At 45.2% G+C, this 23,486-nt stretch overlaps 1 protein-coding gene across 3 annotated transcripts in view; it reads left to right on the plus strand.

Moving 5' to 3' along the window:
• Positions 1-23,486, plus strand: part of LOC109030732 (protein spitz) — a 269,815-nt gene that overhangs the window by 238,517 nt on the left and 7,812 nt on the right. For all 3 annotated transcript variants that reach the window (XM_019041830.2, XM_072298892.1, XM_019041829.2), the window contains 3 exons: positions 14,763-14,934; positions 20,592-20,653; positions 22,340-22,484. In XM_019041830.2, coding sequence (XP_018897375.1) covers positions 14,763-14,934; positions 20,592-20,653; positions 22,340-22,484 — 379 coding nt within the window. The remainder of the gene's footprint in view (positions 1-14,762; positions 14,935-20,591; positions 20,654-22,339; positions 22,485-23,486) is intronic.

Consider the following 23,486-nt stretch of genomic DNA (forward strand, 5'->3'; position numbering starts at 1 on the left):
GTGTTGGTGGGTCCCCTCACTTGCAACTCCTCCCTCTTGTCCAGTCGTTGAAATGGCTGCGGGATCGTAAGGGTGTCATTGAATTTATTCAGTCTATTCAAGTGTGTATTTTTTCCCTAGAAAAATTTACACTCTTTAAGACATCCTGAAAGTAAGGTATGGGGGAGGGGTGGGGAAATAAAATTCACCCATCCGAATCTTTTTCACTTGTCACAGAGATACTAAATTGGGAGACGTAGCTACGAATTATGTCACTTTCTCCGGTCCTGCCAGGTGCTGTTTTTGCTGTGGTCGTCATTCCCAGCGGAAAAATCAGAGCCATCTAATTATTTTCGTATTTTTCTTGTTTCCTTTTTTTCTGTTCTTTTTTATTATTATTCCAACTTAATTCATGATTATCGATTGAGGTAAAATGCACTTTATTTTACAAATTCAATCGATTAATGTCAACAAAAATTTCAATAACCATCTTCTCTCCTCTGGTTTCCTTTTTTTGGAAGGAGGAAAGAAAAAAAAATGGGAACTCATGTAGACACTGCTGAAGCAGCAGTTGTAACTTGTGTGGACTTAAGCGTCCGCACGGTCTTACCAGAAATATAGTCATGTCCCATTTTGAACTTTCGCCTTTCTCGTGCACACACTCGGTAATATTTGAAATTTCTTCTCACGAGCTCATGACAAATCTTTCAATAATTTCATATAACTCGGAGAAAAATCTGATGATGCGCTTCCCATGGAAGTAATGAAAGAGTAATGTCGGACTTATCTGCGAGGAAATTGAAGCGGTGCAAGAGTTAGTTGAACGTACTAATGAAGTGATTTATTGTCGCGAAGGAAAATGGTAAGGAAAACGAGACGGGGAGAGCCTGGACCGTGCGGCTGCGGGAGGAAGGAGGCCTCCCCGAGGAGGTGGAACGTTTAGCTTAGCTTAGCCAAGATTAAAGAGGAGAGGAAGCGTCGTTGAAAGTGGGCAAGTTGAGTGGGTAAGCATGGAGGCGTTGGTGGGAAAGGGGACCCAGTCCGAGAAGACCCGGCCACAGGGGCGAGGGGGAGGGGGCCAGGACTAAGGAGGTACTTACCTGGGGATCGCACAAGATGATTGAATGAGAAATGTCAATTGGTTTGTTTTGTGTGATTGGTTAATAAGCGGTTTCGCCCGACTGACACGGTCGTTGCTTTTTATTGGGCCCGCGCAGGGTTGCCAAGGACCTCGGCTCGGCATTTCTATCTTCTTTTTTTTTCGCATCCAGGAACTTGACTTTTGGAATGGCTCATACACACGACCGGATTTTTCTCCTCCTTTCCCTTTCACCTTACTTTTATTCCCTCTGCCTTTTCTGAAAAAAAAACGGGGCAAAATATTTTGAATTTCTATTGTAGATAGAAATTCGTCCCCTTATTTGTAAACAGGGCTTTAAAATTGTTTCATCCTCTTCGTATATTCTCCAATTCCAGATCCACGGAACTCCTGATGACCTTTTTTCGTCAAATTTTTCTTGCGAGGAGAAACAAGATAAGATGACGTTTTTTCGTCAAATTTTTCTTGCGAGGAGAAACAAAGATAAGATGACCTTTTTTTGTCAGATTTTTCTTGCAAGGAGAAACAAAGAAAAGAGGGGACATGAGTCACGCAGCTTCGTTTTAGTGTATTTTCCGAAGGAAATATTTAATTTTTATTTGTAGAATAATTATGACGTGAGCTGCTCATGTTTATACTAGTAACTAGTAAGAAGAAGAGCGCCTGCCTTTTTGTTGCTGAATTTTGGGGAGAGAGAGAGGATAAAACGGTTCGAAGGAAGCCACATTCGTGTCAGGTTTGCGGAACTTCATAAATCCCTAAAATCCCCCTCAGTTGCTGGGAAGCATTTCAGGAGCACACTCATTTCCGCGGAAGGACAAAACTCGAACCGCGCCCCAACGAGTTTAATCCAAGCTGAAGATTCGCTCGCCTGCACGTGAGATTTCCTCCAGACGGTACATTTTCTGAATTTTAATTTTAAATTTATTTCTATAATACTTCCCATATTAGAAAAAAATTATAAAAAATAATGAAAAATCAGCTCTTTAAGCACATTCAGGTGGGGCAATTAAAAAGTTGCATGCGATTCCTCCATTTAATTGTTAAATCAGGAATCCAGTTTTTCCGCGTGGTGCAATCCCGGATGACCTTTAAAATTTTCTTCGGGCGGAAGATTTTACGGGGCGATCTGGCAGGTGGTTGGGAGGATGCGGAGGTCCCGGGTCTTGGGTCGTCGGTCGCCGGGATTTCTCGCTCCGGTCGGTGTCAATTTTTGTCGGCGGATCTCTGTGATGCGGTCTGCGTCGGCCGCCGCGCCGCGGCGGAGTGTGGTGGGTCCCCGGTCCCGAGGCCCGAAAGCCCGGAGCCCGGGCCCCGGACGGTCAATTTACAAAGTAGCAACGAGTGCTAAATATAGGACATTTAATATGGCTACGCGCTCCGCTGCGGTGTGTGGTTGGAGCGTCGGAGCTCCGGCCGCGCGGAGCATCTTGTTAACCCGCGGCCGGGGCTCGAACCCGGGACCCGGACCCGGGGCCGCCCTTTAATTTCGTCCCAGCGCCGCCCCTCCCACTCTCGCCGATTCCTCGCAATCACTTTGAGCCCGAGCGTTCTGTCAAACACACCCCCTCCCCCTCTCGCCACCCCGGACCTCCAGCCCAGTCCGCTCCCTGTTTGTTTTTCAGCTGCCCCCCCCCCCCCCCCCGCTCTTCGTAAATGGGCTTGGAATCGGCCTCAAACTAGCCGCGGTTACCCGATCGACCTGGCTTTCTCGCTCGGTTAACGACGAGCGATCTTGTTTACGCCCCCCCCCCCCCCCCCCCCAGGCTTGGGTCCGCGTCTTTTTCCTCCGGCTCTTTGAACTGCTCATTTTTCCGGACTCAATATTCGCACATCTTTTACATATTTTACATAGACTTATTTTAAATGCAGCATTGCATGAACTAAGACATTTGGCCGCGCACCGTCCTTCTTCGATGCTTTTCCGCCCTTTGAGGTATTGTGGTAGCTATTTTGAAAACCTGGAATCCCGAGCTTTGAGCTGTTTTTTTGTTACCGAAGTATCGGGAGCGAAGAATCATGGTAAACAAAGCCAAAAAGTCGATCAAACGTCACACAATCAGTGATTAGCCCAGAGGCAAGCGAAGAGGGAGCGCACGACCAGTGGCGTGGCATGAATTGCGATATATCGATTGTTATGCCATTTAAACCTATGGTAAACATCGATTATTAAGGTGTTCACTGCGGACCACTGTTTATCGATCTTTTTCTACAGGTTTAAATGACATGACAATAGATATATCGCAAAGCATGCCACGCCACTGCGCGCGACTTCGGAGACTCAAACGCACGGGTAGAAAGATTGGTCGAATCCTTCCGCTTTGCGGGTTAACGCTCATCGCCACATTGCATTGTAAGAATTTCAAATACGTAAGGATTCATTGTTTCTCTCTTTCTGCGTTTTGCGTTCGGAGGCTCATAACACCCCCCCCCCCCCCCCCCTCTTCCACGAGCGTCACGTAATTTATTTATGAACGCTCCCTCATACATGGCCCGTCTCAGGTTTAAGTTTTGAACTCGATTATATTGGATTGGTATCGCTGCATTCCCATCAGAATTATCGGAGATTATTTCATTCTTACTCGGACTCAATTCGATTCAACCACTATTCCTCTGTCGAATAGGCGTCCTTACTGAAGCATGGCCTGACGACAGGGTGATTCAAAAGTCCTGCTGCCTCATCAGAACCAGGCATCATTCCTGTAACTTATGAACAAATTAAAAAAGAGTCTTGAAATTTTCTGAGTCCTCCTAGATCACAGGAAACTTTTTTTGGCACCCGCCATAATTTCAAGGGGATCACCCTGAAAAAGAACCATTGGGGTTATGGGGGTGGCACGGGAGTTTTTAATCACCCTGTAGATCTGCCGCCGCTTGCGCTGCAATACCGGGTCGGCTCTCAGTAAATGCATTGTGATTTAAACTGAGTCAGTGGGTGGCGTTGCTGTAAGATGAAGCCAATTCTAATCGACTTTGTCACCACTGTTGCCTGCAGCCCGTAGTATGTCATCATGAAAATAGCTACGTATTCGGATTTGATGCGTAAATAAATCATGCACGTTCAAACTAGCTCTCTCATGAACGGGGTGCCTAGTATCAGGATTTTCCCGATTTTCTTGATTCTATCCTGATAGAATCAGAACCTCAAATCCTGATTTGAGGTCAATCAGGATTTAATCCCAAATTCATCAGGATTTAAGGAGAAATCGGTCGCAAAATCAGGATTTCAGAAAAGTCGGCTGTCCGATCGGATTTTTTTATGCTTTCACGTACACTCATGCAGAATTTTTAATTTTTCTCCGCAAAAAATCAGGATTTGATGAAATTATGATATCAGTATTCAGCAGTCTAAAATCAGGAAAAATCAGGATTTCTTCAAGATTTCCTAAAATGGAAAAAAAAACTAGCCACGTTTCGGAAAGCTTTGTTAGTGAAGAATCTTACCAGCTTCACACATTTATTAGAGAAGGATTTCAAGTTCGCAAGTAGGACTGAAGCAATATCGTTCGAATTGTCGGGAGAGCTTTGGCACCGCGTTGCAAAGCTAATGGACGTGACACGCCGGGTGGCGAAAGCTCTAAAGTGCAGTCGAAGCTCATCGTTACAACTGCAGCAAGGCCTTTAATTCGCTCCCGAGCCGAGATAATCTCATTTACCCGCTAAATGGGAGCTTAAATATTTGAACTTGGCGCCGAATCGAAACGAGTATTTTTCGCTTTGGTGCTGGAGCTTGAAGCAGTGAAATGCGGTTTTTAAATATTTTTTGCCACTCTGTCTTTGTACCTTTTAGTGTGAACTCCTACTATTTCGGGGAAAAAGTCCCCGAAAGTCCCCAATTTTGGTTTGTCATACCTGGTAGACACCGTGGAGTTGTGTTTGGTGAAAATCTCACACGGTCGATGCAAGTTGACGGAGATTTCAATCAGATCGGGGCGGGTGGCTGCCGGCGGCGAGCATAAAGAAGTGTCCGAGAGCCGAAACTTCTGGCCACTAATAGAGCATAATTCTTTGAGAAGGCAAAGGACGCGGAAATGGGTTGATAAATGAAAACAAAACAACTCAAAACACAATGACGTTTGAAAATCAACAGGGATTCGGGACGGGGCGGAGGGCGGGCGGGGGCGGATACAGCGACCGGGAGGTACGGGATCGGGACCAGGATAAAAAAGGAACAGTTGACAAAGGCTCGGATTATACTTTGAGAAGACCTCAATTAAGTATTAAGCGTCCAGGAGTCGACAAGTTTATTCGGCCGCTCGGCACTCGGGGCCGACGTGAAATCGGGGGCTAATTTAGACAAAGGTCCCTCGAAACGGGTCGCATTTGGGAAGAAAAAGCTAGTTAAACAAACAAGATGAAGGATAAACGCGCTGGACCCGAAGAGTGTGAGGTCAGAGCGACAGATATAAATATAAAGGCGCTTTTTTGTATGGGCCCTGGAAGTGCTGGAACGCAACCATCATTATTCGTTGACAGTCTCCAGCGCTCCGCACCGTCTGGCACAAAATATGAAAGGGAAATTCACGTGAATGTCCACACTGAGCTGCCGACCGGCAATGTCAATGCCAATGCCAGTCTTGGGCCCGCTACCGCCGCAGACCCCGCCAAGCTCTCCTTGCCAGATTTCAACTCTAAATACATTTTAATGCCTTCGGCTCACTAAGCTACACTGGAAAAAAAAACATATTGGATCTAGAGTCCAGACTCTTGAAAACATTGACAAGAAAAAGGACTCTTGATTCAATCAGATTTAAACTTAAATCTAAAGGAAATCCGCTCAAATTAAGAGGCTTGCTTCTTGATTTAAGCTTAAATCTGATTGAATCAAGAGTATTTTTTCTTGTCCATGTTTTCAAGAGTCTGAACTCTAGATCCAATGTTTTTTTTCCAGTGTAATGTCACACGGGATTCCACGGTAGTAGAACCGTGGATTGTGATTCTTGTAACGATGAGCACGGTGATATGACCGTGCCCCGTAATATTACTGTGGGCACAGACACACTATGAGCATGGTTATGATGCTACTGTGCTCATCAATAATATTACCAAATTCCACGTTTCCACTACCTTGGAATCCCATGTGACATTCATACCGTAGTAGCCGTCGAATAACCGTGTTTTTTTTCTCCGTGAGAAATTGCAACTTTCTGAAGAATGTAATCATCTCCTCTTGAGAGAACTCTCCACCGTTTAGCCTCGTATTGGATACCGCTTCCATTTTGCACGATTAAAATATGTCATATAATTTGGCAACGAAATCGTGGATTCGGCGGCGGCGGGGTCGGCAATCGAGTGACAAATGATAGCGACTGCCGAACTGGTGCCGGGCTGCGGGAGCGGTGCGCGGGCGGCGTTGCCATTTTCCTTGTGTTCCCATCGGCGAGGAAGAGGCGGAGGACGTGAAAATAAATAAAACGGCAACGTGGGACGCGGGTGCGAGGCGGCGAAAAGGAATCCGTGGGAGGTAGGAACCGGCGGCCGCCGCGCTGACTGCGCCACCTGCTGGGCGTCTTGCATTTCGTATCCACGAAAAATTCCTCGCCCCTTGTCCCTTGGTCCGGGCCCCCGGACGACACTTTCACGACCCGGTGTCAAACACACCGCCCTATTGACAAAATTACTCCACCTTAAAGTGTCACAAATATAAAGATTTACTTGAACTGCTCACGCTGGCTCCTTGCACCCATCGCCATGGCCGAAGGCGAGATCCTCGCAATAATTGTCGTGCCCACACGCGCGCCCGTTAAGCATCACTTCCGACCCCCCGCCCCACCCACCCCCTTCTCATCCCAAATTACCTTGCCAGCTCGATTCCCACCTGTGTCGTACAAGGACTCCCTCGCCGCGTCGTGTACCCTTGATTATCCCGGGTAGAGTCGGGAGGATACGATATTTCACGCTCACAACGTAAGTCGCATCATCTCATTCGCAACGACTTACGGTGGATCCTCAGCTTTTGCGCGACGCATTCTGGGTACGACAGGGTGGCATGAAACGTAAGGAAGAAATGAAAGATTGGAAATTTCAATGAAATGCTGTTGTCCTATTGGTTTCATCGTGAAATTTGCCTTTCAGCAACACCCATTGAAACTGAATTTGTGACGAAATAAATGTCTGAATTTGAAATTTTAACCCAAAATGTCTTATCCGACCTCTTCTTCCAGTTCGCTTCACTGTGCGCCGCTGAATACTGCCGTGCTACGGAAGGACGCCGTATGAGCATTCGAGAGTTGCTAAATTTCCTTCGATGAAATGTTATTTTTTGCGAAAAGTTATGAATATTTTTCCTTGAAATTTTCAGAATCTTTAGGTGAAACTGCGACCAAAATTATCTGGAAAAATGGGAAGAAAATATTCATAAGTTTACTAGGAAATTCGTGTTTTTTCAAAGGAAATTTGGCAACACCCGAAGGTTCATATGGTGTTTTTCTTTAGCACGGCAGAATAGTTCCTCCGTGGAGTCAATGTCTCCGCCGAAAACGTCGAACGGTCCCGCGAAAAGGGGAGCAGCGTCGAGGAAAGTTTCATCGGCGGTGACAGAGTACACACTCGTCGGATGTGACAATTGTGAGTTTGTGACACGGGTGAAAACTTCAAAGTCGACGCCGAGAATTAATTAAGGAATGGAGCTAATGCGTCCATCTCAATTAATGTCGGGATAGCTGACACCTGTTGAATATTCATGGGGACTAGATGAGACCCAGTTGGGCAACCACCCCAATTACGAGGCACTTGACCGTCTCCGAGTAGAAAAATCCGTCGTCGAGCCCGCTAACCGTCTCCCTGCGCTCCCGCCTCCGGTGTGCTTTGCGATATATCGATCGATCTCCCATTTGAAGCTATGGAATAGGATCGATTAAAAGGGTACCCATTATAATCGATTCCATAACATAGCTTCAAATGGGGAAATAACGATAGTCGATCATTCACGCCTCGCCACTGGCTCTTCGGAAGGGAAATTGCCCTGTTTTAATGGGTGAATGCGCTGCCGTGCGAAGGAAAAACGTCGTATGAACCTTTAGGCGTTGCCAAGTTTCCTTCGATAAAACACGAATTCCCTGGTAAACTTATGAATATTTTCCTTCCAACTTTTCAGATAATTTTGCAAGGAATTTCTCCTGAAGTTCCAGAAAATATCAGTGAAAAACATTCTTAACTTTCCTCCAAAGTGAACATTTTATCGAAGGAAATCTGGCAACTCTGGAATGTTGATACGACGTTCCTCCTCAGCGCGGGAGCTCGGGCAACTTGTTTCCAGCAACAATTTCGTCTTGCGCAAGTGTCGCAACATCCAACGTATACTTCCGCTCGTCCCTTCGTCTTTTAGGCGGCCCACTCACGCTCGGTGTTATTCGTCGTAGTAACTGCGCCTGCGCGCGGGAAGGGCCATTGACCGGGGCTTGGCCCACGCTTCACACCACCAACGTACGAATTTTCGTGCGGAAATCTAGGAATCGCCTCAGAACCAGTCGCCGTGAGCTCCACCGCCGCACAGTGGATCGAGTTAATTCGAGAGGTTGGACAAAATATGGAAACTTTCAAAGCTTATAACTCCATGTATACACAACTTTGAGGTTCTAAATTTGGCTCCGTTGGTTTCCTCGTGAAATTTTCTTCAAGAAGCTTCTCATAAATTTAAAATGTGACGAAATAAACATTAAAATTCTCAGTTTTAGTAAAAAATTTCATGTCCGACCTCATTGATTGACTCGATCCACTGTGCGCCGCACCGACATCGGTCGGCAATCAAATGAACGTTTCTAGCGAGTCCCGCTTTTATCCTTTGTTTTCAAGTTCGCCAGTCCTCCTCGGTTTTTTTGCCATGATCAATTTTCCGATTCCTTCGGTTACGTCAGAACTTTTTTCCTGATTCTAAAAATTTCAAGCCCTTTTTGCTCAGACGCCTCCCTTCAGACAGCAAAAACTATGCAGCGACAAATCGACATTTTTCTCTAATAAAATAAGTTTGTAATGGGCTCTTATAATGCAGGTAATTTCCTAAATCTTTGCTTTGTTCGCAAGAAAACGCGTTGCCTTGATTTCCGCCGTCCAAAATGATGTAGCCCAAATTCGAAAAAGAAAAACAATTCTTTTCTAGCCCACAACAGGATTTTCAAATACTTAACTGTTAGATTTTATTCTTGTTCCGTGTAAGTTGAACTTGATTCTAATGATAGGTCACACCGAATTAAGACAGACGACGTAAAACTTGACGCTTAAATACAGCTTATCATGTTTCTTGTAATGCAGAAGGTTTAAGCATCGTAATCTTATTCTATTCGACACGGAACTGAAGGAGTCCGAACGGGAGTTTTGGTCTTGAGCGTGGCTTACAGAAGTCAAGCCATGGGATGTTGCACCGGAAAAAAAAATATTGTCGTTTTTACCAAGGTCCGTTGGTAACTTTACCATACCGTTTACTGGTTATATTATGTATAATATACGACTTTTAATGGTAATCTATTGGCGGTAACTTGAGGATTTGATGGCGGTAATCCTCGGATGGGTCATCGGAGGGCGGCAACCCTGGAGTGGAAGTGCGGTGGACATCCTAATGTTCGTTTGTCAAACGCGTGAGAACCTGTCGCTCTAATGACATACAACATCTCTTTCTCGTGGGAGGCCGTCAAGGCAGCCAGGCCTAAGCTTTCGGTCGCTGCTGCGGGCCGCGTCGCCGCGCCGCTTTAACCCTCATCCGAGCCCGGCTCAGGTCAGTCCTTCCATTCGATCCGTAGATCAAAACTAAGTATCAAACATAATAGAGTGTTGTTCTCCGTCCAAGTGTTCTTTAGTGAGCGCTAAAAGCCTCGCACTCGAGCGCAACGCTCCGCCGTCCTCATTGGTCGCCCCGCTCCGCGTCTCCGCCCAGTTTTCATCTCGGTGAACATCGATCAACCCGGATTCTAGTTTTCACCTCGCGCCGTTCAATTTATCATCCTGGAAACGTCTCTGAAAATAATATCGGGTCCAGTTGTTGCGGGCACCCTTGCCGCGTCGTCGTCGGGCGAGTGTGTCCTGCCCTGTGAATCGGCACTATTTCCCGAAATCCCGGCCGCCAGGCAAGCGCGGCGTAAGTTCTTGTCCTGTCGCATAGTGCCGCCGCTTTCGGCATCGTCATCAACCTCTGACCAGCGACGGGCGCTCGTCACTCTTTCTGCTCTGACCTTTCCCCTGTCCTCTCGCCCAGTCACGAGTCATCCTCTCCTCTCGTGAGCATAACTTCGAGTCAACTTCTCCTCTACCATCTCTTCAGAAGCTCGGAAAAGACTCACAGATCAGAGCTTTTCGCATATACACCTCCAACAAACGAGATAAAGAATCTAAGCAAAAACAAAAAAAGTCACTTTTGAAAAGTAAGAACTTTAAAACTATTTCTTACTCCATAATACAATGCTCATTCTCCTCTGGAGTTGTAACACTCTAGCAGCGCTTCTGAACTGATTTGAATCAGTGAGATCGAAAACACACCAACTCGATGTCTCGAAAATACTCAATTTTCATCAAAGACAGTCGATTTTTCAAAGGTCATTGAAGTTAGCCATCTTTTCCAACATGGACTTTAAAATATCACGCATCCGAAAACTTGAGGTCGAGCTGCCGAAGTTCGGGTCAGACATCGAGGCACTTCGGTATAATATCGAAGTACTTCAGATGTCTGACCCGAACTTCGGCAGCTCGACCTCAAGTTTTAGATACGTGATCCGAAAACTTCAGAGATCCATATTATGACCTCAACTTCGGGTCCCACGAACGAAGTTTTTTTCTCCGTGTGCTGAAAAAGTTTACTAACGTAGTACTAACAACCAGAATAACGAACAAAATAAATCGATGGAGTTAGGTTATTTTCGCAAGGAAGGATTCAATTAAGGAGCTCGGGGCTCCCCTCGCGGCGGCGGTGGGTTGCAGCGCGGTGAATAATTGAATCGGAACGGCTCTCCCCGGCGCATAATTATCCCGGGCGTCGGAATTATTTTCCCCCGGTTTCGTTCCTTTTCGGGGCTTTTTCTGCGGTTGCGCCCCGCGAAGCCGGATAATTTATCAAACGAGTCAATAGGTGCCCGCCAGGAGTGGGCCCAATATTTTGACGGAGGAAATCCTTTTCTGGCGGAGACCGCCGCCCCGCAAACGAGCATCTCTCTCCACCATATGGCGCAGGCGCAGACCCGGCCGGTGCGATGGCTGCCGTCTCATCTCCTTCCCGCCTCCGCCCGTCTCCGTTTTTCCCCGGCTTCCTTCTGTATCCATTCCGATGACCTTATGCTATAAAAAATAACAAAAAACTCGCTTGCGATTTCGGTACCTCGTCATGGCTCGTGCCGGCTCGTGTCTTAAAAGGGAGGGTTTTGTTTCTTTCCTCGGGTCCCGTTTACATTACCATCACCTGTCCTCTTAAAATTTCTCCCGGCCCCGCTAATGATTTTCCCTTTCAGCCTCTCGCTTTTATCCCACTCTCGATGATCCCCCGTCCCTCGTTTACTTTTCATCCCCCCGGTAATTGTTTGTCCCCTCACTTGTTTGCAATCTTGTGATCCGTTCCCGATGAATCCCGGTTCCCGTTGGTCTCGGGGGTATGTGCCGTACGCTCCGGCCGGGGCGGCCCCCGCGCCATATGGCCGCAACGGGAACGGCTGGCGGACGCCTGGCACGTGCGTTGCGCCTGCGCCTGCGCTCTCGTCCCTGTCACAGCCCGGGCGGCCATACGTAGCGCCTCAATTTGGCCAACGGCACAAGTGGCAGGTGAGACGACTCCCCGATCCCGGGACCCTGTCATTCTCAAGTTTCAACTTTTATTTCGGCCGAGGCGCCGCTGTCGATTCGCCCTCCCCTCCTCGGAGGATGGACCCAGGGCCCCAGGGCAGGGTCAAGGGAACTTGTGTTCTCAAGGTCAGCATGTCAAATGTATGCTAAATTTCCTGTGCTCCCCTTGAATTAGGCTAATTGAACCGATTATTTTTCAAATCATTTAAGCGCCAATCTCTATTTTGGTGGTATAGGGGTTGTTTTTTCTTCTTTTTCTCTGGTATTGTTAATCATGCCTGTTCTAAAATAGCCCTCCAAAAGAACATTCATCTTTTGGAAGTCGAAGATCGTCAACAAAGCGAACGGTTTTTCTTGTTTTTTTCCCATTCGCAATTTTGGCGCTAACACGATTTGGAAAATAATAGGTTCAATTGTCAACGCTAAAAGTATTTATTTAGTTTTTGCATCACTAAGAAGAAAGTCCTGCGCACGCGGCAGGGCATAGGGGCGTGGTAGATATAAATCTCACACTTTGACCCAAAATGTCTCGATGTGAATAAGTGCGGAAACTCAGCAATAATAACTCATTAAGAAGGAGAAAAATGTTCAGACTGTCTCTCTCAGGAGATGGCCGTTCACAGATTGAAATTTAGATCCTCGGTTGCATAACAGCGTTAGGACTCGAGGCGAGTCTAAGTAGCTGAACAGTGCTGAAATAAAGTTATTATCCTATTTTTCGGAGGACTCTTCAAAATCTGCCGTTAAATTTGAGTCGTTCCTCGAGTTCAATACAAAAAAACGATTGAATCCCCGATGAACGGTCGGCGAATAAAAACCGGCGCGAGGAAGAGATTCCGGTGGGACGTTAATTAGGAACAAATTAGCTCATTAATTAAGTATTAATTGTGGAAAAGAGGACGGCGCGGCGGGTCGCGGCGAAAGGCGATGTAATTTAATCAGTATAAATTACACCCACACTCGTCTGCTCTTGGTCCGGCCGCGTCTCAGTGAGCACACAAACGAGCGAGTGCCGAGGCGTGAACGATCGATCATCGATATTGCCCCATTCGAAGCTATAGTAAAGAATCGATTGTTGCGAACACCCTGTCTATCGATCCTTTACCATAGGTTTAAATGGTGAATCAATCGATCTATCGCAAAGCACGCCGCGCCACTGGTGGCGAGCGGAGGATGAAAGGGGAGGCGTAACCCGAGGAAACTGGCGCGGAAAATCGAGCGAGAGCGCCTCGTCCTCGCCCAAAGCTGAGGAGTTTGACTCATCCGAAAGAGATGTCGCGTATCGATTCCACCGGCTAATTAGAGCTTCCGAGGAGACGGCAAAGCAGGGAGGAAGACGGCGCTGCAGCTGTGGACAGGGAGCGGCCCACCCCCGCAGAGGGGGCGGAGGTGAGACCCGAGCAAGACCTCAAAGTGTCGCCGATACCTTCCACCCTATCTCGGAAGCGAAAAAAAGTCTGGACGGGCAAGCTGCAAAATGGTCATCGGGCAGCTGAAAGATGTTTTTGTATTTTTGGAAGCGAGTGCGATATCCGCTGGGGCGCGTGCAGGGGAGCCTGCCCGTCGAGAGGGAAGTGGTGGGGGGGGGGGGGATTCTGGAGCGAGGTGGGCTTCCTGGGGGTAAGATGATCTGCAACTAGTGTGGCCCGGCACCCGGGTCCCGCCTGGGCCTCTGAGTCAGATAAGGCACGGATCCGCTCGAGTCCTCCTCAAGCTTTAAGCTCCTTCCCCCGTAACAACTTCCTACGCTAATCGCTGGGTTTCAGTTAAAACATGAGCGTCACTTGCACTTCACCACCCCCTCAACCCTTCGGTGTCCTGCGTCGCATCCTCCCCGATCCTGATCGATGCGGAGCCTCCCTTGTCGAAAGGACAGACGCGTGCCATTCCGGAGCGGCGCCCCTTCTTTCTCCAATAAACGATATTAATATGTCGTAAAAATATGCGTTAAAAATGACAATGTAGTAGTTGAGCACTCGCCTGCATTAGTCTGCCGTCCTAAGGAAAAACGCTGTATGGACTTTCGAATGTTGTCAAATTATCCCTGATATAAATATTATTTTGGAAGAAAGTTATGCATATTTGTCGGTGAAATTTTCAGTATTTGAGATTAGATCGCGAACAAAGTTGGAAGAAAATTATTCTCATATTCGTCAATAAAATATTAATTTATTAAAGGAAATTTGGTAACGCCTGAAGATTCATACGCCGTTTTTTTTCTCAGAACGCCAGTAGTAAGGTCTATATCTTAATTATCAGAACGTTAATTTTTCGAGGTCACTTTTGAATCGTTTAAAATGTTTTTGAAAATTAATTTAATATTTTTTAATAAATATTTAAATTGATATTACCAGGGCAGGTAGGTAGGTATGTAGGTATGTAGGTAGTATAAAAGATAGTTTTTTTCTTTTAGTAGTAGTAATAGTGGTAATATGTTTAAAGTAAGGCCTTAGCAACTATGACCATTAACATCTCTGTAGTTAAGTTACAGAGAATCTAGGAAAGTGTGGCATGGAAGCTAGGATCCGTGTTTTCCGCCGAACTCATTTCGTAATGTACGAATACAAGTTATATTTTTTTTTACCGAAATTGACAGTTGAGGGGAATGTTGATGGACCTCTAATTAATGAAGGTGTGACGTGAGAACAGAGCCGAAGCGTTTCACGCCTTGCAGAAAGGAATGTTACCATGCGCATGGGATAAAAGATTTCGCGAATGCACCATTTCTTCTCACCTCAGACTCTGTTCAAATGCAAATGCGCTCGTATGCGTAGGCCGAAGAAAGCGAAGCCGGCACTGAGAACTGCGAGTTCTCTTCAAATGTTGGGAAAACACGTTTTGACTGTCTCTGCTGTACGTGTCATTGTTTGTGCCTCGTGTTATAGTTGACAAAACTAATTTTCCACGGTGTTTTGATTTGTTTCAGATGCATGTTCCAGTCGGTCGACGCCAAAACCAAGGCCTCCTCTGCCTACAGCCAGGCCTAATATAACTTTCGATACGTACGTGTGTCCACCAAATTACGCTAAAGAGTACTGTCTCAGTGGTGGAACTTGTTTTACTGTAAAAATAGGCGAATCAATTTTATTCAACTGCGAGTAAGTATCCATCCATATCTTTTATCGAACTCTTTATTTGTCGAAAATATTAATTTATATCCGTCAATATCTTCGAAAAAAGGGGCGTTAGTCTTTGGAGTCAATTTTAACGGTAAAACTAAATTGTGTTGATTTAGTTGAAAAAAATATTTACTCGGATAATGCTTCCGCGTTTCCTGAATGAGCCGTGTGAGGTTTAGTTCATTCGTGTATCGAAGAGCGGAAAATTACAATTTAAAATGGGAATTTTGAGCTCGAACACGATAGGTCAAACATTCACTAGTTTTTTCTCTCAAGTATGAATTTCAAATCATCAACCCCTGTCCTCCAGTTTAGTTTGTCGTTTATGTGTGTTTTGAAAACGTTCTTAAAATATTTCCCTTTGCAATGGACACCAATGGCCTAATTTTATTTTCATTTATTTCTTATGGAATTGCATTCCAATATCGTCGAATGTCACTCAAAAATATCTAAAAACGTGTCCCTGAAGCGGGGCGGGGCGACAAGTTGCCGTACATTTTTTCATTCTAGAAGAACTCATGATCGCGATGGCACAGATGAAGGGGTAAAGTGGCCAGCTCGAGACCACCATGAAACCATTATGTCGCGATGATGCGCGCGTCATGGCTGCGATCATGGCAAGGTATCGATGGTAGTGAGCCTTATAAATTAACCATAGGTTAAAGCCAAGTCCAACCTTCGCAAGGGAGATATTAGCTATCAAGGTATTTTGTTGTTTTTCTTTCAAAAAAGAAAAAGATATCGATGGGGGTGTTCTGATTCTGTGGAACAGGGGGCTACGCGTTGGAATGGAACGTGTCCGGGAATCCGTCCAGGTTCTTACGAGACCCAGCAGTCAGCTCTCTTGATAGGTTCATGGCACCGCATAAACACCTTAAACATTCTTCTTTTCACTCTTTCTTTGTTGAAAATTTAAATGTGTTCTCGCGGCGGCGCAGCTCCAAATCGTGCCGCACGCCGTTGATTTCCCGTGTGGACGCGGCCTTTCGTCGGGCGACTCGCGGCAACCCCGGTCCACCCATCCCTTCATCCCCTGCCCGCGTGACGTTTACCTTGATTGACCTGCCTCCTTTCCGCATATTTGCATTATCTCACCGGCGCGGCGACAGAAACCACCATCACTTTGTCAAAGAGGTTTCCTCGATTCACACGTGTCGCACTCCCGACTAGAGAACGCGCCAAACAGTTATGCGAGGATTCAAATTAGGCTTCGGTGATACAAAAAATTAAATAACAAGGTTCATCTGCAGGGTGTGTACAAGTCCGGAATTTCCGGAAATAGTACGGATTTTTTAGGGGCGGTCCGGAAGTGCTGGAAAAGTGCGGAAATTCCGAAAGAATGTCCGGAATTTTTTTTAAAAAATTGTCATTTTTGTCGCAATTTGAGCGAGAAATTCAAACTTTTGAAATTTTTCGAATTTCGTCAATTGGAGGTACTGCAAAAGTACTGAATTTTCCCGCTGAGGAGGTACTGAATGTCTTGGGAATGCACTGAAAAAGTACTGTAAAAGTACTGATTTTTGGCCAGCCTGTTTAAGTCTTTTAGTAGACAACCTGATCTGCGGACACTTGTCGATCTAGCCAATTCTCTTCCTCTCCCCACGGTAAAAAAGTTTGCGGCAGTATATCCGCACCCCGAAAATTTCGGCAGCTGGAGCCGAGATTTGCAGTTCCGGCCGCAGTTCCTCCTCTGTTTTTTGTACAAGATAAAAGTATTCATGGAGGTATATCTTTTCCGCTCGATGTATTTTAAACCAAGAAAAATAATGAATGCTTCAGAATCAACAACCAAAACTATTAATGTTTAAGCTTGAAGCTGAATCTATCAGTACATACAACTCGCAGAGCTTCGAATCGGAAGTAAAAATAAATGGAGCAACCGGAATGAATATTATTATGATAATTTTGATTTTAATACAAAAAATAGCAGCTATTACATGCAATAAAGATAATTTAAAATAAATATACAAAGTTATGATAAAGTTAGTCGGTACTTTGAAAAGGTGATGAAACAGCACCTCATGTCTCCCGCATCTCAGTTATATCCTGTCGTACATGATTCGCCTTCAATTACCGCGTAGGCAAGAACGCATACATACCCACACATACCAATCTTCGTATGCGTGACTGGTCTACTGAACGCGGCGCGATCATTTCTCGCAGATTCGGAAGTTTAATTTTCCCCTAAAAGAAGATTCCTGAAATTTCCTCCTTATTTCGTTCCGTCATTAATATTGTCACCTCAACTGCTTAAGGCTTTAACCAGCCTCAAATAGTTCAAAAATAAAAACAGGATTGGCCCCTGAACGGGAAAACAGGTGATGCGATAATTCACCTCAATCCCAATGATAGTTCGCAGCAAATGGGCAAAAAAGGAAGTCCCCTTCAAAACGGCGAATATGTAACCCGCACAACCGTCAAGTCGAAATAGTTATCGCAGAGAGGCAAGGAAGGCGCTTAGGGCTAGTAGACAAGTTTGTGCTTTGAAATTTATTCAAAGTTGACACGTATTCATTCCACTAGTTTCGAATCGAAAACTGAGCGACGAAGAGGATCACGATTTAGTCATGACAGAAATCATTTTAAATGAAGCGATCGACAGAGAGCATTAAGTTTGAGGTGAGATACGATAAGGAAGAGGAAAGGGGGAGGAAGAGGAGATTGATGTCGGAGGAAAGATAGGCAACGCTCAAGGCACGTGAAGGACGAGACCCGAAGCGTGTGTATTACCGAATCCACATTTTATTACTCCGGAGCATTTTGTCTCTGAATAGGAGTCAATTAGTTATTAATAACTAAACGGTGCCTATTTAACTCTTCGGTTTACCTTTACGAGGTTTTATTCGGGCGCGCTCAAAAGGCGGGTTTCCCAGAATTCAAAGGATTTAGACCGCGGCGGCGGCGGTGAGGGGGGGTGTACGGGCACAGCGATCCCGTACCCCTGGGCGTCGGCGTGGGTTCCCCGTCCCCCCGAGTCGGTCGTTGGGCCGACTTCTTGTTCATTTTTTTTACTAGCCACTAAATTATCTATTTGAGTTGTTAAATACTGTCCGTCTCCGTCTGTGCCTCTGCTGTGCGCGTCTCTCCGTGGTCCGCGCCCGTGTTCTTATTTATGTCAGTGATGTTCCTCTTCTTCTTCCTCCCTTCTCCTTCTTTTTCTTCGCGTGTCTGCTGACTGCCTCCGTTGGTTTACCTGCCTCGTTCCGACGACTCCTCCGTAAACTCATAAATTCAAATTTTTCACTCGCGTCCTTTTTTATCTCTTTATTTAGGCCAAAGAAAAAGAAGGGGAATCAATAAATTTAACACGTTATTCACGGTGCAGGCGCTCCGAGAGCCTCAATGTGTGCGTTTATGTAGGCATAAATATCTTCATTACCCGGGTTTTCCTCCTCTTGTCTTTGAGTTGTTTGATTGAATTATTGGCAGATTCGTAAACTAGCCGCCCATATAAATACCTTCCCCCGTCCGGTGAGCGTCTCAACATGCGCGGTCAGTGTCTCTCTCCGCCGCCGTGACCTCTGCTCTTGAGTTTATTCGCCACCTATTTCCATTTCCAATCTCTTATTTTCTCCGAGCGCTCTCGTTTCATTTTCTTTTGACACTCGCGGTATCAAGTCGTACCAACCGGTGCCTGAAATTAGGGATACCGATGGAATAGTTTTCTTTTCCCATTTCCCCGAGTCTTCTATCCATTGCGGGCTCTTGCGTTTTTCGCACTTTTGGAATGTCTCTAGTACAGAGATGCAGAATTCTTCGGCTTGAGCAATTTCTATGACATTTCGCGTTCGTGGTAATTTTTACTTTCTCGTTTTTATAATTGAACGCGGTAGCATTAATTTTCTCTAAATTCAACGCCTGTGCTGTAATTATTCCAAAAATTCAACTCTTAAGACGTAATTCGACGTTTTCGCGTTAGTTTTGAAATAATCAGTACGCTCGCAATAATTTTTTCAAAGTACCAACTTTCTCGTCTTAAATTGTCGCATAAATCAGTAAAATCAGTTGAGCGTTTACTGTTTAAAATGAAACCGATTCGATTCTTGCAACTGGACGTTCGGATCATGGAACCGAGCCTCTTTCATGAGTTCTTTCACTCTCGTCAGTCAGTTCGATTATACGAACCGAAAGTTGAGTTTGACGAACTGAATAGCTGGAATGTTATAGAACACCATGCCCTCCTTCATTTTGTGGATTTATAATTTCATCCTCCTAGAAGTCAAAATAGTTGGATCGCGTGTTTCGCCCCACCCAACTTTTCTACTCATGCGTTTAAGTCTTTGAGTCAGCCAGAAAGAGTTCATGTTCCCCTTCATTTTGCAGAGCTGCAATTTTACCCACGTGGAAGTTGAAATAGTTGTATCACGCGTTTCGCTGTGTAGCCCAGTAGTGGCGACACATTTTCGCGGAATCCATGAGTGGATATGGAGAAAATCCTCTATTTGCACGTAAATCCGCACAACCGTTATCATGTAAAAAATTACATTTCCCAATTTAATTTGGCAGTAGCTGATGTGACTTGGTTCCTTTCTGTTTAACGCGGCCCAAATATTCATAACTTTCCTGGAATATAAAGATTTCATCGAAGGAAATTTGGAAACTCTGGAATATTGATACGGCGTTATTCCTTAGCAGTGCGGGAGTATGAGTTAGTGGTGGGACGGGGTATTTTGGGCAAGTGCGTGTGGCCGCGTCGCGTCGGGCGGGATGGGACCCGAGGTGGGCGCGCGGCGCGAAGACACAGGTGACTCAGGTGAGAGTCACGGCCCGGGACATGACTTCGCTCGGAGTCCGCGGATTATCCCGCTCCGCGCCAACAAAAGCCCGTCTGTTTTAATGAAGTTTCTTGACAGTGCATTATCCGCATTTCACTTGTTCCGGGGAAAAGCGCCGAGAAAAAACTCCCGAGGAATAAAGGAACCTCGCCAAAGCCCCCTGTCCTTTGCCCTTATCCGCTCCGCTCTTCGACTCGGATCCTCCTGTTCCCAGGGCGTCCCTCACATCCGTGGCCTCTGTAAATACCGGAGACATTCCGAACGCCTCTCTCGCTTCTATACACCTCCCGTCAGTGATCAAAAACTCGCTCCCGATTGCCGCCTCCAAAGTAAATAAACCGATGGATAATTAATGAGACTTCGGGGTTCCACTAAACTCGCGCCCTCCTCTCGGAATCGAACGCACAAAAAGGGAGAGAAAGTGACTTTTTCGGATCGTGGTAAATGTAGAAATAGCAACCCATGGATTATATTTTGGATCTCGCTTGGGAAAAATTAAATTGCTGATGAAACAATTTTGCAGTTGGAACCAAAGTCCGACATGTTTCAATGTAGATTTTACAGTACAAAAATGCCGATTTAACCACCCTCAGTGGTTCCAAACTGTAAAATGTACGTTTGAAATATGTCGGACACATATTTTAACAATTTAATTTTTAAATCAGCAATCCATTTTTCCCGCGCAAGGATGTTAGGAAAGTACATGTGGAAAAGTTAGTTAAAGGCCTAATGCAAGTACTAACTTTTCTACAATGGTCTATTTTATCATAAATGTTATAATTAATGATTTTTTTTTATCAGTCACCTTTATGTATCATTATTTAAACATGTTTGATTGATGAATCTCATTTTTTTTTCCAGATGCGCTGATGGTTTTATGGGGCAAAGATGCGAATTCAAGGACTTAGAGGGGTCCTACTTGCGTAAGTTTCTAAGATTTTCCTATCCGAACTTTGTTTTTAGTACCAATTGACTATCATCATCGAAGATTTTTATTTTTTTTACGCACCGACCCTTTCTCTTCAGTCAACTCTAAAGTAATCAATTGATTACCAAGTAACCAGTCGTGAAAGAATAGTGCATTGCAGAAATTACCGCTGTTTGCGGTAGCGAATCAGAATTTTTTCAGGTGAATTGAGGAGCTTGGAGAAAAAGGCGCACAAGAACAGTTTTTGAAATAATTGAGTTACTGATGATTTTAAGTTATACTAGTCCTAATGCATATTCTGTGAAAAATTCGCTCCCAAATTCCGATTTTCAAGCATCAAAAAGTCAGTCTGAACTTTCTTTTTCCCATGAGGACCCATGTAATTTAGAAACTTGAAACACGTATCACTCGAAATAGCAAAAACTGCACTTAAGCGCCTTGTCCTCCAAGCCCCCAATCGTGCCGGGAGCTGAGGACTTCTTTTCCAGATATGATCATATATTAAGCAGATTAAGAAAGGCACGAACAAAGCGCCGCGTATTATATGAGAACAAAAATCCTTGCATATGTATACACGTACCCAATATATCCTCTCTTGTATTTAGTTAATTCGATGTTGAGCCTTGTGACAGACTTACCGCCGCCAGCCGGTGGGGTTTGCTACGGAAGAGGCCGCAAGTGGAGCCTCGAGACACTTACGAGCATGTGCCAGTCGCGGCTCACCACAGAAGTGGACTTACGGCTGTCTTCCGTAGGACGACAGAACTCGGCAGGAGGAATAAACAGAATTCCACCCGGTTTTACTCAGCAGGCGATTTCCCTCTTCACGATAAAGTTCAATTCTTTTCGAAATGGCCTCCCGCTCAGGCCCCGCGCTAGGCAGTTATCGGAATAAATTGGACGTATTTGTGCTGAAAGGAACTATATCACACGCAATCCCTATGCACATAGTTCCTTTTAGCAGAAATATGTCCAATTCATAACTGGCCAACCGAACATTTTGCCGCGGCAGTCGTCTTGTTTCGGCGCATGATAGAGGAGTATGCGAAGGGAATCATAGAGGGAAGAATACTTCGTCACCCTCCGGCCAAAGTATCACAAGCGCCGTGCGACGTTTCAAAATTTCCGCCGGCGTTTTATTTTTTAACAGAGAAATTTTTCAACGAAGCTGTCCGAAAATTTCACTCGATTTTCTTTACAAGTGCTGCCGATAAATTCAGCGTTTGCAAACGGATTCAACCTACAATTTCTCTGTAAAAAAATAAATGGCGGTGGAAATTTTGAAACGTCGCATCGCGCTTGTGATAATTCGGCCGGAAGGTGACAAGTTGCCAACGAGAGGAGCTTGCACCGTTCCACCGTCGAGGAATGAGGTCTCGACTATTTGGTTTTCATAATTTTTTAGACTTTGAATTTTGAGAACTGGATCTTTTCTTCAAATTATCCGTCAAAAGAGCTATCTTTTAACAGCCGAAATCAACGAATTTTGTACAACTCCACTTTAAACTTCGCTGAGCCATCGTCGTCTTCTGTTCGAAGGGAAAAACTGACATTATAAATTTATATAGCCCAAAATGGATCAAGCCCAAGTTTCACCTTTGAAAATTTGACTCCTTTTTTTTAAAACTAAAGTCTCTGTCTCTTTAACTTATCATCTAATCATTTGGTTCTTTTTTTCCAGCAACGAGAAAAGCTGTGCTTTTGGAAACTGCAAGTATAGCATCTGGAGCAACGATTGCTGTCTTACTAGTCGTGTTTGCTGGTGTATCCATGTATATACATATACAACGACGACACAAACAACAACGCCTAGCAGCAGGCACTTGGTAATTTTTTCAAATATTTTATTGTCTAATTTGCAAATCTTATGCTCTTTCAGGGCCGGATTAAGGGGGTGGCCACATGGGCCGCGGCCCATCATGGCGGCAAATCTATAGGGGGCGGCAAATTTTGCAATTTTTTTAAATGTAGGTATAAAAAAAAATTCGGATTTAGAAAAAAAAATTACAAACGAGAAAAGGCGACAAAATCTCTAATTTTCTGAGAGTATTGTAATTTCTACTTTTGTCGTCTTTCAGTGATACAAGAGACAGCACCTTTAATTAGTCGAGTCAAGAGAGAAACCAAACACGCAATTTGGCCTGGAACGGGGCGACTTTCCTAGAGAGAGATGATGACGAGGACTTGAGATGAAAAGGAGAAGCCCTCGGCGCGGCGATCGGCATGTAACACATATTAGCGCCTACAAGACTGCACGAATACCTCACGCATTGCATCAAACACAGTGCGGTCATTGCGGACAGCGTGAAACGGATAGCGCCTACGAGAATGCATGAATACCTCACGCATTGCGGCAGACACAGTGCGATCAGCGTGAGACGCATAGCGCCTACATGACTGCGTGAATACTTCACGCATTGCGTCAAACACAATGCGGTCTGCGAGGCGCGGCGGCAGTTAAAATCATTGAACCACATTTATGTTTGTTCTTTCATAATTTGTTCGTTCATTTCTTATGAATGGAAGGCCTTGTCCACACAGAGATAGGTTTACGAAACTTAACTTTCGTGCAAAGTTCCGTGAACTTTTGCTAGAAGTGTTGACAGGGCTTTCCCAAAAAATGTGTTCAACACCAGTAAACGCGTATTATGCACACCTCCCTCGCTGGCATGTTCATTTGATGGTTTTCATTGATGTTTCAAAATGAGTGAGAAGGGGGCGGCAAAATACTAGCAGCCCATGGGTGGCAAGTAGGTAAATCCGGCCCTGTGTTCTTTTATGAAACACAGTCAAAAATATCCTTTAGCTTAGGAGCTGGAGCCCTAATC

This window comes from Bemisia tabaci, chromosome 3 (genome assembly GCF_918797505.1).
Source record: "Bemisia tabaci chromosome 3, PGI_BMITA_v3".
Taxonomy (NCBI): domain Eukaryota; kingdom Metazoa; phylum Arthropoda; class Insecta; order Hemiptera; family Aleyrodidae; genus Bemisia; species Bemisia tabaci.